The sequence below is a fragment of the Morone saxatilis genome, unplaced genomic scaffold (assembly GCF_004916995.1).
Source record: "Morone saxatilis isolate NCDOM2014 unplaced genomic scaffold, NCSU_SB_2.0 Contig15, whole genome shotgun sequence".
Lineage (NCBI taxonomy): Eukaryota > Metazoa > Chordata > Actinopteri > Moronidae > Morone > Morone saxatilis.
This window is the reverse complement of record NW_023339707.1, coordinates 21,403,703-21,419,337: the sequence shown is the minus strand read 5'-3', so window position 1 is coordinate 21,419,337 and position 15,635 is coordinate 21,403,703. Positions and strand designations below refer to the sequence as shown.

The following is a 15,635-nucleotide window of genomic DNA, read 5'->3' as shown; positions in this document are numbered from 1 at the left end:
TTTTACTCCAAATTGGACCATAATTTATAAAATCAACATCATGCTGTATGGAAGAAGACCTGAAATGAGTGATTGAGACCTTTAACTTATATGAGCTGTTTATTGAGCTCATAAAAGTAGGGTAATTTCTCCATAAGAATCACTACTATCTGACTTTTTCATTGCAGCCAATGGAGTTGCGCCCTGCTGGCCATTACATAGAAAACAGGTTTAAGACACTTTCACGTTGCTTCACTTCACAGACCTCTGTATATATACTGTAAATGAATAAAATCCACACCCACTTTCTCCCAACGATTTTACTCAAGAAAAATAGCAGAAATAATTTAAATTAATATATAAAAAAATCGGTCGACCCATGTTTTGATATAAAAAGTTGATCATTGCTCCGCACTTCTGAGGAGGACCTTTTAAGGTTGTACATGATTTCACATGATTTCACCTGCAATGAGCTGCCGTGTGAACGAGGAGAGTAATCTGTTATCCAAATAGCAGCAGTCAGGACGCATCCAAAAAAAAAAACGAGGAGGAGGAAGAGGATCTTCTTTCTTTGAGGAGAACTGTTTCATACTAGAAATTCCACATTGAACACTTAACACCATGTTTCTAGCTGTGACCAGGTCATATGTAGGAAGTTTGGGCATATGTTACAATCTGGGAAAGCATTAGTATTAAGGTGACTAATCCTCTCAAATGTATAATGACGTCTGCAGAGAATTTTTAATATTACCTAATATTTGTATTTCTAAACCCCTTGTAGTTCAGACGAATGTTCATCTTCCACCTGAAATCCCAAAATCTGTGTCTCATTATTCTTTAACCAGAGCCGTATCTGTCTTATTATTTCTGTTTTAGAGGATTATAAATTATAGAAATATTTTTTGCATCTATTCTTGTCAGAATAGATATATTGTTGTTTCACATCCACTGATGCATATTTATAACTTTAAAAATGTTTCTTTGCAAACATGATTTTTATAAATTTGTACAGTCAGTGGATTCATTTAAAAATCCTTTGAACGTTTAGTCGTCCACACGGCCTCGAATTCCCCTCCGGATTGTGTTTGACTTGTTCTTGTGAAGAAACTTCCTCTTCAACACTTTTGCATCTTTGATGAATTTTTGCATAGAAATGTCAAATGTCACCGAGATGAACTTCATTTTCATCTCTTTGTTGACAAATTTGCAATGTACATTCAAAGCTGATTTTAAAGTTTTTAAAGTCTTCACTCTGATGTTCAAGCACTGCTCCTGTATTTCCATTACATCAGCATCTTCTGAAAACAAAGAATAGATACATAATACATAATAAACACAATATTTTACTTTTCTTAAAACTCTCTAAAATCAGATCTGAAGACAACACAGTGTTTTCTCATTAACTGAATTCATACATATTATATATATTATATCTTAACAGTATTTTTGACCCCCACACTCTGTTATATACATTTTTCTAATTGTTATACATGTTAATGTCTGATTACATGTTTCAGATGAGGCGTTACAGGGAGTAGAGGGAATGTTGCATTTACGGGAAACACATCCACGTGGCACAGCACCAGATACATTTGAATATTTAACCACTTTTAAATCAATATGACATGTTGGGGAAAAACACAATGGTGACGGTTTAACGAGATTTTTTCCCTTTTTAATTTGTTGCCTCTTACTACTTTTTATCTGATAACGCCCCTACTACTCTGTGATGGAGCTGTATTATGCAAAATGCTGGTCAGTGCTTTTGATATCTACTAATACTCACTGTCAGTAATGGACAGAAGTACATTTTATGGTCTAAAAGGGGTCAAAGGAACCTGATAGTGAGGACTTTGACATTTTTTTAAAACCAAAGTTAATCATTTTTGCCATTTAGTGTAGAGTGGAAGTGAGGAACAGGAGGAAATAAACGTCGTATTTCATATGCAAATATAGTATTACATTTATTTGGCAGCTATAGTGATGTTACAGATATAACATATAAATAAAGGATTATCTTACGCTTATAAAATATAATACATTGCTGATGATTAAGTGAGAGGTTCCCAGTCTTTGGTGATCTCTTATTAATAGAGCAGTGTCTAATTGGGGAACCTCGTCATGTTTGAGAGCTGTTGCAGATCCAAACCGAGATCTCCCCTCAAAACCTCTCACATAATTTTATTTAAATAAATCCAATATTCCACAAAATCAATAGAAAAACTTTCAAAAAATGAACACAAATGTGTGGATCACGTTTTTTCTTCTTTTCTCTCCCATTGATCATCTCACGACTCCCTCAGATTAATTGGTGACCCACTGAGGGGGGCATGAGCCCTAGATTGGGAACCAGTGGACTAAACTATCATTCTTTATAAAGTAGATTAACTAGCTCTTCATCAACGAGCTATAACCGCAATAATAATGTAATATTTATTATATCAGGCCCAGGAGACATTGTACCGCGTGAGTACTTTGGAAACTTAACAACAGCAGCGATATTGTTTAAGTAGGATTAATTATTATCTTTTATTTGTAACAGAGTAGAAGTAAACATACACTGTTTTATTGGTACTGTTGCTTAAAAGATCTGAATACATTTACGAGCAAGTCCTTTTGAAAAATCCCATTTTAATGTTTTCTAAGAGTAATGGTGCCCTCTGCTGGCTGTACAGCCGCTGTGTGCATGACTTGTGCTTCAAGTTTTAATAGCGCTGATCTAATTTATCCGCATTACCTTCAATTATTGCATTTATTGAGTCATTCTTTTGCAAAGGACTTGAGAACACTGTTGGGAAGTTCAGTGTTTAGTTTTCTCTACATTACAGTCATAAATTACAGGTCGGCCTAGTATGGACAAAGTTAACTGCAGTTTTATTCCAACTTGTTTAATGATGCAGGTTCATGAAGCGTCTCAGGTTCATCACAGGCAGGTCAGCACTTGAGACGGTTCACGTTGATCAGCTTAATGTGATGGTTTTTCTGCTGCGTCTCCAGTGAACTCACTACATTTTACTAGTTTTCCTCTCACAGTAACATTACTTTGGCCACAGCCCGTAAGTAACTTCTCAAATTAAGTAGTATTTATTTGACAGAAAATGTATCTTCTCACCTATTAGCCTGTTAAAAGAAGTAGAAAGTGTTTGTTATACAATTAAAATTGATGTGTATGTTTATCAACCACAACAAGAAGACATTTTTCCACTGGGCTTATATGAAGATACTGATATTCCGGCAAAAGTAGACGTGATGAAGATTGTTCCATGTCTGGTAAACCTGCCTCCAAGTGTCATCTTATCCTACCAACAACGTGGACGATCTGAGCGAGGGGCTGAAGTACAATTAAAAACTTTTCCAGAATATTTGATCATGTAAATTAATTTTCCAGGTGTTTCCATGACTGGAAAACTAGTCTCTGAATCTCCAGATTTTTCCAGGACGATTGGGAACCCTGAACTTGCAGCATCTGGAGTCAAAAGCAGGAAATATGTTGATGAATTACTTAAAATCCCTGCAGCCAGACTGCTGGACATTCCTCGGATCACTTACTGACTTTGGAGACAATAAAACCTCACTGTTAACTCTGCTTCAGCTCATGTGAATGCAACTACAAAAGAAACAAACATACACAGTCAGTATTGCAAACTGTTTATTCGTAGTAAATGAAAAGTGTGCAATTCAGTGAGTGGGAGAAAGAGCAGAGAGGGGTTGTCGGGGACGGTCGATGTCTTTGGTCCATATTTTGGTGGAGGGGATGTCAATGAATTGGTGGGAGACAAGAAAAGGCACTTGAGTTTACAGTTGTCTCAGAAAGGTTGTCTTGAGAAGGACTCGGGGGGAGGGGGGATCTACTGGAAGATGATGCTAGATGTTTTAATCTCCATTATGACTAATATGAATATCACATACAAAATGCTCCACGTGAGCACAAAATTATATAGCTACATATATGTATATACAGTAAGGAATCGGAAAATCAGGAGGGATAGAAGGAAGAATAAGTGAAGTGTTGGATTTATCCCCTTTGGATTTCTTTACAGGCAGAGGAAAGAAAGAAAGAAAAGGCAGCAACAGGACGAAATCATTTCTTTGGCGATAACCTAATATTCCTACAGTTTGGAATGTAAAACAAACAAACAAAAAAAATAAAATAGTGAGAGACAAAATCTCAGATGAGAAAAAAAAACTACTATCTTTGAGTCTTGATTGAACAAGTCCAGCACCTCTAACTCTAGAGATAACGCTGGAATAAAAGATGATTTGTTCATCACCTGTCCTGCAGCTTTGATTAATTCAAACCATCATTAAACAGAGAACTAATTAAGGAAAGTTGTGAAATGTGGTACATTGTCCCCCACCCCCCCACGACGTCGTCAATCGATCAAAGTCTCGGTGACATTATAATAAAGTTACCGCCTCTGAAAGCACTTTATGGAATAATTTGACATTTTAGGAAATACATTTCTTTCTTCCTGCGAGTATATAGTATGTGTGTTCTCCATTACTGTGGTGACAAGTCGCACTGACTCTGTTGAGTGTTACAGCAGCAAAGGTAGTTGGTTTAATGTTCGGCAGTGGCCCCCCAGTTACTGATGAAGGCCCCTTATATGGCCGGTGACTTTAGCTTTATTCACATTTTACATATTTAGTTAGACCCAAACTTTTTCCCTTTGAAAGGGCCAAAACTGAAACTGCATCACTTCACAGAGCAGTTATATTAATAAAGAAATCATAAATACAAATTCATGTGTTTTTTTTCTTCCATTAGGTATTCAACATTATTTAACTAATCGCCCTGGCAAGTGAACATCTTGGGAATCTATGTAAAGTGTATGGTTTCAGATAGGGCCACTCTTCATGAAGTAAAGGCTCGGGTGTTTCTCATTCAGTTTTAAGTAGCTGATAACTGCACCGGTTCTTCCTGATTTCCATCATCTTTGTAAAAAGTAACATTATATAAAGTAAAAGTGATGTGAAGAAAACTATACACTTCTTACGACAGCTCGCATTCAAACGTGTACATGTTGTACCGGGACGCCACCGCAGTAATGGAGACTCGTTTACTTTCGGTACTTCTCTAAATTTGTGTCGAAATAAGACGACTGATGATGATACAACTGTGAGCAGCCAGTTAGTTTAGCATAAAGACTGAAAACAGCTCTGTCTAAAAAGGAAACTAAATCTGCCTACCGCTCTTCTAGAGCTCCCTAATTAACATTTATATGTTTCTTTGTTTAATCTGTACAAAAATAGTGTCAAAATGGCAATGTGCCATTTTACCATAACCAAATAAGTCGTCTAGTGCTGCGTCTTCCTGCCTCATTGCGGTGCACCAAGCCGTAATGGGCTCGTTACTGCCCCCTGAGGCTGGAGAACACCCACTGCAACTACAGCTGGTGAAGAACTGCAGCCACACGGGGCAACAAGGACCTAAAGGTGAGGTTTATGTTTTATCGGAAGAGATTTCAAACAGTAAGAAAGGCATTGAGGGTATTTCCCTAAAATGTTGAACTATTCCTTTAAGTCAAAAGGTAACTTATTCATGTGTCTTTACAGCACATATTTATCAAAGACTGCTAAGAAGTTAGCACTCTTTTCTCCACAATATTAACTAATATAATTACTGGAATAAAGATGATTTTTTATCTCAAATAATATGAAAAATCTCCCTATGATCAGAAAACTCACAGAGAAACAAAAAGGGCGAGGGAAATAACATTTTAAATTCATTTGTCTGCACGAGGGAAGACGACACATGATGAAGAAGATGCAGCAATAATGTAACAACCAGTTTTACACTACGGCCTTTGCAGCTCCACCAACTGTATGTACATAACTACAAGAAGATAAGCGATGAGGAAACACCCTGTCCCTTAATAAGAGCCCACTGTGAGAAAACAGGCCGTGTCAAAAGATCAGCAATGAGGTATTCACCTGCTTTTTGTTCTCAAACCGTGGACGCTACGAGGAGACTTAACCCCAACAACAGCCTTGAAGCATCTACTTGGCAGCCGTAGGAAAGAAATCTGTGACATCAATGCAACCTCTCCAATGCATTCATCAGTTTGATCAATTTTACTTTCAGACGGGATAAAGTGAGTGTATAAAAAAGGGAAGAAGAAAAGATCTTGCATCTTATTCTCACACATATATTTTGTAAGTCACACGTCTCGCTCTACAAGTACCATCTGATTAGAAAGCCGTCATGATGCAGACATCCACGTCTCTAGAAAGGCAAATGTGAAGTCTCTCTGTGACTAAAAAGGCAAGCACGTCGTTAATATGCCGTTCATGTGCATATAACAAAAACACAAGGAGCAAACAGTGCGCGTGGAAGAAGATCCATCGGAATAAATGTCGAGAACCAACGATAAAACAGCATGTGGACAGTTTCCTTTCTTTCGAGTTTTAACGTATCATTTAACAGCACTCTACAAAAAATAATAATAATCAGCCCTCTCTTTGTTGTAAAATAATGAACAGCAAGCCGAGAACAACAGCATTCACGATAACTCCGTTGGCCAGTGGGAGGGCGATACGTCACTGCCGAAGACAACATTTAAAGGAACAGTTCGACGCCTTCACGAAACGGGGCTTTTTTACTTCCCTGCAGGGAGTCAGATGAGAAGCTTGATACCACTCTCACGTCTGTATGGTGAGTATGAAGCTCCAGCCAGCAGCTGATTAGATTATCTTAATTTATCATAAAGGCTAGACACCGAGGGAAACAGCTGGCTCGGCTATAACCTGCAGTAAAACCACAAGTTGTAGTTTTAACACTTCAGTCTTTGTAGAAAAAGAAAAAAACAAGATAGAAAGTGTTAATTAGTGAGCTTCTGAGGCGCTTGTAGGCGGACTCTGTTACATTAGGACAGAAAACAAACCCGTTTCCAGTCTTTATGTTAAGCTAAATGTGTGCTGGCGAGTTTCATATTTAGCGTGCAGACATGAGAGCTGTATCGATCCGTCTCATCTAACTCGACAAGAAAAGCAATGACCTATTTCTCAAATGTCAAACTGTTCCGTTAAGAGGGCAACCTCTGTCGAACCGTTAAGTTCCCTAATGTTTGTAGCAGCCATACAAAAAAAGAAAAAGCTCTGGATTACAGTTTGATATGTTTCATTTTCTACCTTTTAAAGATTAACGATAAGTCTGTAGTGTTGATTGCATGTCTTCTATCCTGATGACAAAATGTGACTTAATGTTAACGTTTGTACTTCCACTACACTTTCCACGGTGAAGGCATTGAAATGGTTCCGGGAAACAACAAAAAAAAAAAAGATCTGAGGTGCAAATCAGAGAGCTGACGAAAGCCACGGCAAAAATAGAAATAGTACTAAGAGTTCAACCTCAATAGTGCACAAATTGTTGCAGGTAATCCTGTCAGTCTGCTTAACTGCCGAAATTAATAACAGATACTGACAACAGCATAGCAATGAGACCTCTCAAAGGGGGGGCTAAAGATAGAAGCTGTTACCTTAACCATGATGGGCGAAATGCAAAAGGAAGAGCGATTACAGAACAGTTAGAGCTTTTCAAGTTTGAGGGATGAACGGGTAGATGCAGAGAGGTGGCACTACAGCTCAACTGACAGAAATATGTAAACTTGTATTCTATTCTTCATTGAAAGGAGTTAGTAGGAGAGGGTGGAGGGTGGAGGGTATGGGCGCGGGAGTGCAAGGGTTAGTAGATGGGTGTGATCGAACGCGGGCTTCTAATGTCAAGGGCAGTGCGTCCGCGGAGGCCTTTGGGGCAGCCCGTTGTGAGAGGGTCGTTCTGGGTTGTAGGAGGTCGTGGAGGAACGGGAGGGACCTCTTGAGTTGTTAGAGTGCTGTGAAGTAGGACCAGAAGAGCCGCCGTCACTCTGATAGCGGTGGTTAGTGCGACCGGCGTTCCTGTCGTGGTAGGAACCGCCGTTATACCGCTGATACCCTTGTCCCTGGAAAGTACGCCTGTTGCCTTGGAAAATCTGAGGGGAGAATTTAAAAAAAAATAAAAATAAAAAGGTCAGTCAGCAGCTTAAGAATTATTACAACATCTGTGAACTGTGAGGCGGATTTATGGTCTGTTTGCCGAACACAACTGCTTTTCCAGCTGACCTGTTTGTTTGGTGGAGGGCGGTTTTCACTGGGGGTGCTTTGGGTCTGGGTGGGTGGAGGAGGAGTTTCAACCAGGCTCGGGCTGGCGACAGAAGAGGACGTGGAGCTGCAACGGGACCGATTTGAGTAACCTGTACGCGGGTGATAAACTGTAAAAGAAACAACAACAACAACAATCACTGACAGTACAACCTGGGGCTCGCATCATTCAGGATTAATTAAATGGGGAATGAGAGTATGAACAATAATAAAAAGAAAGATAAAACTAGAATACTGTACCTGATCCAAACCCTGAGATGCTCGTCTTCAGCGGTTCAAGATCAAATGTAAATCTTACAGCTTTCCCAAGGTCCTCGTCATATTTACGCTCACTGACAAAGTGCTGCGAAACAACAACAACAAACTACATCAACATGCAGCAGGTGAATGTGTGTTTAATTAGCCGTTTTCTTTCAATTATTTCTGCTTGTGGTTCACCTTGGAAAAGACAAAAACTGGCGGATGAATGATTAACACCCACTTCACTGTGTATTCAAAGCGAGAGACAGACGAGGCCAAAACTGGAGCAGCAGTTTAAGTACCTTGATGTCTGCACGCAGTTCAGTCAGCTGTTCCTCAGACATGGACGCCGACTGATCCGTCAGCCGTCTGAGCTCCTCTGCTCTCTTCTGCCGGGCGTCCAAAATCAACACTGAAACAACAATGTGATGTTTAACAGATATGCACGATGTCCTTGTTTCAGACTGCACTAAATATTCTGACAGATTATGTTCTATTAAGGGGCAACAAACTATGTAATTAAATATCTTTTACATGTCTGTCAGGAATAATCCTTGAGGCTGCAACTAATGATTATTTTCAACACCAATTAATCTGCCAGTTCTTTGCTTAACTAATCGTTTTTTTTTTTGCGCTATATATATATATATAAAAAAAAAAGATAAATTTACTATCACACACAAAAACAAAATTAAAATCAGCAAATACAAGATAATTAGAAAATATTTGGTATTATGCTTTAATGGTGAATAGATGCTCCATTATAATTTACAAATCCTTCCAGACTTCATATCGCACTAAGTTTCATTTTCCTGTGAGAACTCAGCTGTGCTCTTTTGAAACGTTCAGTACAAAGTACAGCTGACTCACCATCTGAAGGTAAACAAGGGTCACAGATAAAAGATACCATGTATGTGCTAATGTGAAGGCCCATAAGTAACTGACATTAGTGTCACTGAACGCCCAGTTACGTGTATTTTAGTTTCAGGTCAAACAGAGCATTTAAATCAACATGCGGTCCACATGCAGTGTTACATGTCTACACGTTCTGTGCTCTGACTGCTGCTGTAGGAGAGAAAACGCTGAACAGAAACGCATCTCTGCTTCTTCTGTGATGGATGTCTCCCTGTATAATGCTGAATATCGGTGAAAAACAGATAATTTATACTCTGTACCACCTCATAAAATATCAGACTGCACGTGTACTACCATTACGGCCAATAAAATACAATAAAGTACAGTAAAATAAAGGCGTGAAGGCTCTTCAGCTGCTGACAGTTCACACAGGAGGGAAGCAGGTCGAGAACCAGAGCTAATTTGGTGGAAAAGAGGGTTCTCCTTCTCCACACTTCTCTTCACAATAGTTCCCGTTTGGAGAAGCAATTGCAGTGTTTTTGAACCTTTTCATTTTTACCTCTGCTTTCTGTCTTTCCATCAGTTAATAACTAATCATGGGTAACTAATCACGGATGTATGAGTGTGCTACGTGCATGAATGTGACTACACAGCAGGCTATTAGGATGAATTTTGAGCAGATTATTTCCTGTTGAGGGAACTTTTTAAACAATACTCAGTCTGTACTATTGATTTTGTACTTTTTTACAATCATACTTTGGCTTTTCTGGCTGACTGAGCATGTTGATTTACCGGTGGAGACCATAGTGTAGCTGTAGTCTATGTGCTGTGTTCTAGTGGGATCTTTTGGGCGAGTCACAGGCAATGTAAGCGATGCAACAGTCGGCTTTTGTCACCGCTAGTTCTTTGACGTCAGTTTGGTGTGTCAGGGCCTAAAAAATTCTCCTCAAATCCTCCTCTTCAGAATCAAAAGAAACGCTACATCCAGAACGACCTCTTCCACTGAAGAAATGCAAGAAATACAACAGCGTTTCTCTTGAGCGACTTGACCTACTTAACCTAGACTGTACATTTACCTGCAAACCATTCTAAAAAATATATTACTATAGAGGAGAGTTCAAGGGAAACAAGAGGAAGAAAGGATTTTTTAAAATGTCAAATAAGTAACACAGGTAGAGTCTGGTATGATTCAGTGTGCACAGAGAGATGCTAAGTACGTCTGCTATGGATTAGCTTTAAATGACTTTAACAACCGGTTCGTAGCACCAGAACTGTGTAATAGGAGGTGTTTACATCCAGAGGCGGACAGGGAGAAAAAGCAAGGTCGCGCCTGAACACCGCAATATTTTTCCAGCCTTTTCTCAACTAAAATTGTACAGTACAGCTAATTGTCATTTGTCAGAAATGTCACACCAAGCCCTGAGAAATGGGCAAACAATTAATAGCTGCTGGCCCTGAAACAAATTACTTTAATATTGAAGGGAGAAAATAGTGATTTCATTAGGAGCAAAAGTGAAGTTAATATAGTAGAATTTATTTGATGTTGACTGTCTTTATATCGAAGCCGCATCTAAAAGCATGTCGAGGTCACTCCCCAAATCGCCACTTTACCTTTGGAGCTATTTTCCCGAGCCGCTAAATATGACATGAGTGCAACAGCAGAATGAAACTCTCAAGCAAACAACTTTAGCAACAACCAACAATGAGGAGGTCAAAGGTCGGAGCCTCAGTGGGCTCAGAAAACAAAGAACAACTGTTGAGAGGTTCTGTACGCTGCAGAAGCAACAGCGGGGTGAATAAGTCATGTTGATTAAGTTTTAAGTTTCATGTAAAATTTTAATGCACAGTTGCAAATATTTGATCAGACTGAATTACAACTGCAGCTGAGAACTGAGCTGAGACACATTCAGATACATGTTTGCCTGTTAACCTCCTCTGCAAACAGGAAGTGATGAGTCAAAACTTACTATTTATCTTATTCCTGATCATGTTGTGACATTAATCCATCCACAACGAACAAAAAGTTTGTGTTTGACAACCAATGACAGACCGATGACTTTTCAGATGTTTGAGTTCGAAAAACAACAGAATTTCTCTGAATTCCTCGAAGGAGGGACAAAAAAGATCCCCTTCCAATCAAAAACAGATGTTTTTACTTTCTTTATATAATCTTGTTTAGTCACAATTTCCATGTAAGACTCTTAACAACAACAGAACTTTCTCATTGCAGGCGTTTCATTTTACTTATGAATCACATGTTTACAAAAAGAAGCTACACAAATGTATGTCTTTGTAATCAACAATGGATCAAATGACGTGGAACATCAAGTGGCCAATTTACTGAACTCACAGAAAGATATTACTCAACTTTGCAACTCTACAGGGCTTTTTAGCCTCATTTTATTCTTAGTGTTTCAGTACATTTACTTTCCTGATCGCAGTACTTTCATCAAACAAGATAATTAGAGATTTTTCTATACCATTTTTCCATTCACGATATGATTCCAATACCTGAACTTTGCGTATCAGCCGATACCGAGTACCAATCTGATATAATTGCTGTCAAAATATATATTATTTTTCAACAACTTTCAACAACTGTATACTACTAACCCTGCAAGACTGCTATCATTGTTCTATGTTCTATTCTGTTAAACCCTTTGTAACATCTGATATTTAGCTAGCTCTGGCAAACGAAAATAAACTCTTCTTTGGTGCTCTAAAACAGTAGTAGCCAGTAGCAGCACAGTGCACATAACCTTCCCTGGTCTGACTCTGATTGATTACTACTTGTTGCCTTCATTGGTTTAGGTTGGTTAGGTTTTTGCACGGGTAGTGAAATTGGTTGGGGCTAACAAATTTTGTGATATTGTACTGTGCGTAGACTCGCATACTCGCCAATACTCAATCCAGCATTTAGGCTGTATCAGAGGCATTTTCAATCCATCCTGGTTTCGGTATCGGAACCACCCTACTAATAAACCCACTGCAGACTTCCTGCCTAGCACCAAACAGACAGGCACAGTTAAAGACTACCTGGTGAAGAAGGTTGAACATTTTTCTTAGGAGTTGGTGGAGACCAAACCAGAGCTAAAAAGAGAGTGCATATTAGACCCAACTCCAATAGGATGGTCATGTTTTAGGTAAATAGGCAACTGTTTGCTATAATGTGATAGTATGTGGGGTTGTGGTTTGATAGAATTCCTTATTTAATTAGGTTTAGGATTTAACATTTGCAAGTAACTGGAGTTATAATAATTAGGAATATGTCGTAGGCAGCGTTTCACAAAGTTTATAAAGTTTCTCCTCACTCAACAACACTCAAGATTGTGTGATTTAATAACTCTTGGAATATTGCAATTACTAGTTCACCAGTCACCTGCTGTTTAGCTTAAGGGGTCAGCGAGCCCAAACATGTCATTTACATTACAGTGAACCAAATAGTGTTTTGTGTGTACTTACAGGACATCAGTTGGCCCAGGACGCACCACCGTTTACACCACAAAAGATTTCTGGCCAAACCAGCTCGACAAGTGCTTGGAGAGATCTGATCGCAATGCATCTTGGTGGTCCTTTACACATGAGCTGTGCCCTCTAATATGCTTTTGTTATTTGAGGAGGAAAATCAGAACCCAACCCTATGAGTGAGTGTGTGTACATTATAATTGGGTTTCTTGAGTATCCTGGTTATGTGTATTTAAACAGTATGAACTGGTTTTGGGAAACATGAATATGCTACCTGTAATACCCAGATAATGTGGCATGACCTGATCCTGGTTTTCTCTGTTGGTACAGAACATAGTGACTGAGATAGTGAGAAATCAAGCCGCAAGAAACTGGATACTGTTAGAATCATGTATACACGGATATAAATAACCAGCTTTCTGATGTTGCATGTAAACAATGAACATGTAAACACTGTCAGCTTGTTGTGAAGTCCACTAAGACCGAGACAAAAATATTTGATTGCTTTAGCCATAGCCAATGAGATGAGTTTTGGCAGATGACTGCAAGTGATATTTATTGGTCAAAATTGGCTGATGTCAATGACCGTTCTCAATGGATTTTGAATTAAACAAATACCCGATTGCTCAACAAGAGCGCCTTATCATTGGTTTTGTTTTTAAGGAGAACAACATATTTATAGCAGGACTCAGTCAAGACCAACTATAATATTTGGCGAGACCAATGGCCAAGTCCGAGTGCAAATACAAACGAGGCAATGCAAAGTCAGAGACAATAGAAAAAACGTCTTGAATCCGGACTCGAGTTATCATTTTGCAATCAAAATCTAAAGGTTTTTACAAGCCATAACTCTGTTCCTGGTAACACCTTTGAGCTACCCAGGCCATGTCATGAGTCCCCAAATCAACTGGGACTCCACTCAGTGTTTGAGATTATTCCTACGACTGCTTCAGATTTTGTTTTCGATTCAATTTATCTCAGCCACATTAATTTAGATACCAGTGAACAGACAATTTCACTGGAACTACTTAGTAGGTGTCCTACATCAGCAGGAATGTAAATGGACACCCTGCAGCCGCATCAGAAATCCGAGTATTCACCCAGACCGTGTTATAAATATTTTTCTATCGTCTTCTGTTTTACACCAAAATCTCATTTCTCTCTAAAATTGATCTCATGCAGTACCAGAAGTTGGAAATAACACATACTGATTATGTTATTATCACATAATTCTAACATTTTTTAAACTATGTTTTATGGGGGAGTTTTTCATTGTCACATTAAAGCTCTTGGACTAGGTTAACCCATGTGAATCCATCTGAGATGTTTTAAGTAATATTAAGGTTTATAATTGACTTGACATTAATGATCAATAAAACTGTCTGCACCGACTAAACATCATGTTTCTATTGGTAAAAAAATGATGTTCTCAAATTACTGTTTCACTTGGAATTTAAGTAGTAAATTCCTGTGGCAGCATCATTTAAAACGCATAAGACGACACATATTTCAGGATTACTGCACTGGCTCAAGTGTAAAAAACAGTTTCCAAGAAAGAGAGAGAAGAAAAAGAAGCACACGTCTCAAAGCTGGCAGGTGAGGATATTTTGAGGTTGGAAAATTTTCATCGAAACCAGATGAACTTTCGAAGGTCTTATGCAACGAGACGGACTGCTGTTTACTGTATGTGGGAGTGCAAAAACCACGAATTCTTCCTCGAGTCTGCCGAATCATGTTGAGCAACACACACACACAAACACAGAGTGAAATACATGTGCATGACCTAATGAACCAGCCAATAATGAGTGTGTACAAGTTCGTCAAACTGTGTGGTTTTTCACTGCGGTTTATTCTCCGTCCAAAAAAGCTGCTGGCAGGCATCTGTGCATTTGAACAGCGGACACACGTCAGCGCGCCTGATGTGGTTCAATTACAAATGTTTTTTAAGAAATCTCATCGTTTTCTAAAGATGCGCTGCAGTCGAGTCAGAATGAGCTTTTCTGTGAGGTCATGTCTGTGTGTTTAAAAAGACATCTTTTAAGAGGAGAGTATGTCTTTGTGTGAGAATGAATACTACAATTTTTCAGTGAATGCCACAAGTTATTGAAGATTCATTTAAATAATTTCTTTCTATAAAGAAAGGGGCACTGCCATGTCTGACATGTTGTAATCTGGCACAAGCAAAACATTTATGTCGATGAAAAGGACTTGATTTGGCTCAGAAATGTTATTAAATGTCTTTTTAATTGCCAGAAAATAGAACTTCTTCTTCTTCTCTCTGTCCAGACATCTGTCTTCCTACCATGTTAACCAATTATAATTTCGTTATGAAAAATAAAAGTAAGGTTGAAATACACAGTTTAAAAAAAATGAATCATCATTATATGCTTCAGTGTGGTTGAACGTCTGACATGTGACTCCAGATGCTTTGTCATCTTTGCTGGAGCTTAAACATGTGGAAAATTACAGATTATAGCTTGTGAAGGCTTTGATTGATGATTGAGGGGTGGTCTATGGGTTAGTATAATCACCGATATGAAACACACACAGGAAGGTAGAGCCTGAATGTGACTGTTGCTACCGATTAACAGAAAATGTAAGAAGGAAATTTCAGCTGAGTTTTGCTCCTCGAGAGTCCGTTCCTTCCTTTCTTTGCTGAGCTTTAACTGTTTATTATTTGTATATGCTGGATATTGAGATGATTGGCTCGTGCTGTTTTCGTAATTGTGATCATCTGCCAGCAAACAGCCCGATAATCTAATAACTGTGTTTTACTACATATAGTCTATGAAATCTGGTGTCACAGACCTACTTTAAGATTAAAATCGATAAACTCATCCGCTGATAAAGACGACGATTGACGGACATCTCAACAATTGACAAATAAATTGCTGATGCGTCTTCATTTTATGGGGCAGTGGGGCCAATTTCCTAATCTATCTGCTGTGGTAATCCAT

At 38.7% G+C, this 15,635-nt stretch overlaps 1 protein-coding gene across 1 annotated transcript in view; it reads right to left on the bottom strand.

The window, feature by feature from the left end:
* Nucleotides 1-3,611: 3,611 nt before the first annotated feature.
* The window catches only part of spats2 (spermatogenesis associated serine rich 2), a gene marked incomplete at its 5' end in the record, with an annotated part of 19,930 nt that continues 7,906 nt past the window's right edge, over nucleotides 3,612-15,635 (bottom strand). The window contains 4 exon segments of the mRNA XM_035656646.1: nucleotides 3,612-7,949; nucleotides 8,080-8,228; nucleotides 8,359-8,461; nucleotides 8,661-8,770. Of these exon segments, the coding sequence (XP_035512539.1) occupies nucleotides 7,701-7,949; nucleotides 8,080-8,228; nucleotides 8,359-8,461; nucleotides 8,661-8,770 (611 nt within the window). The 3' untranslated portion in view covers nucleotides 3,612-7,700.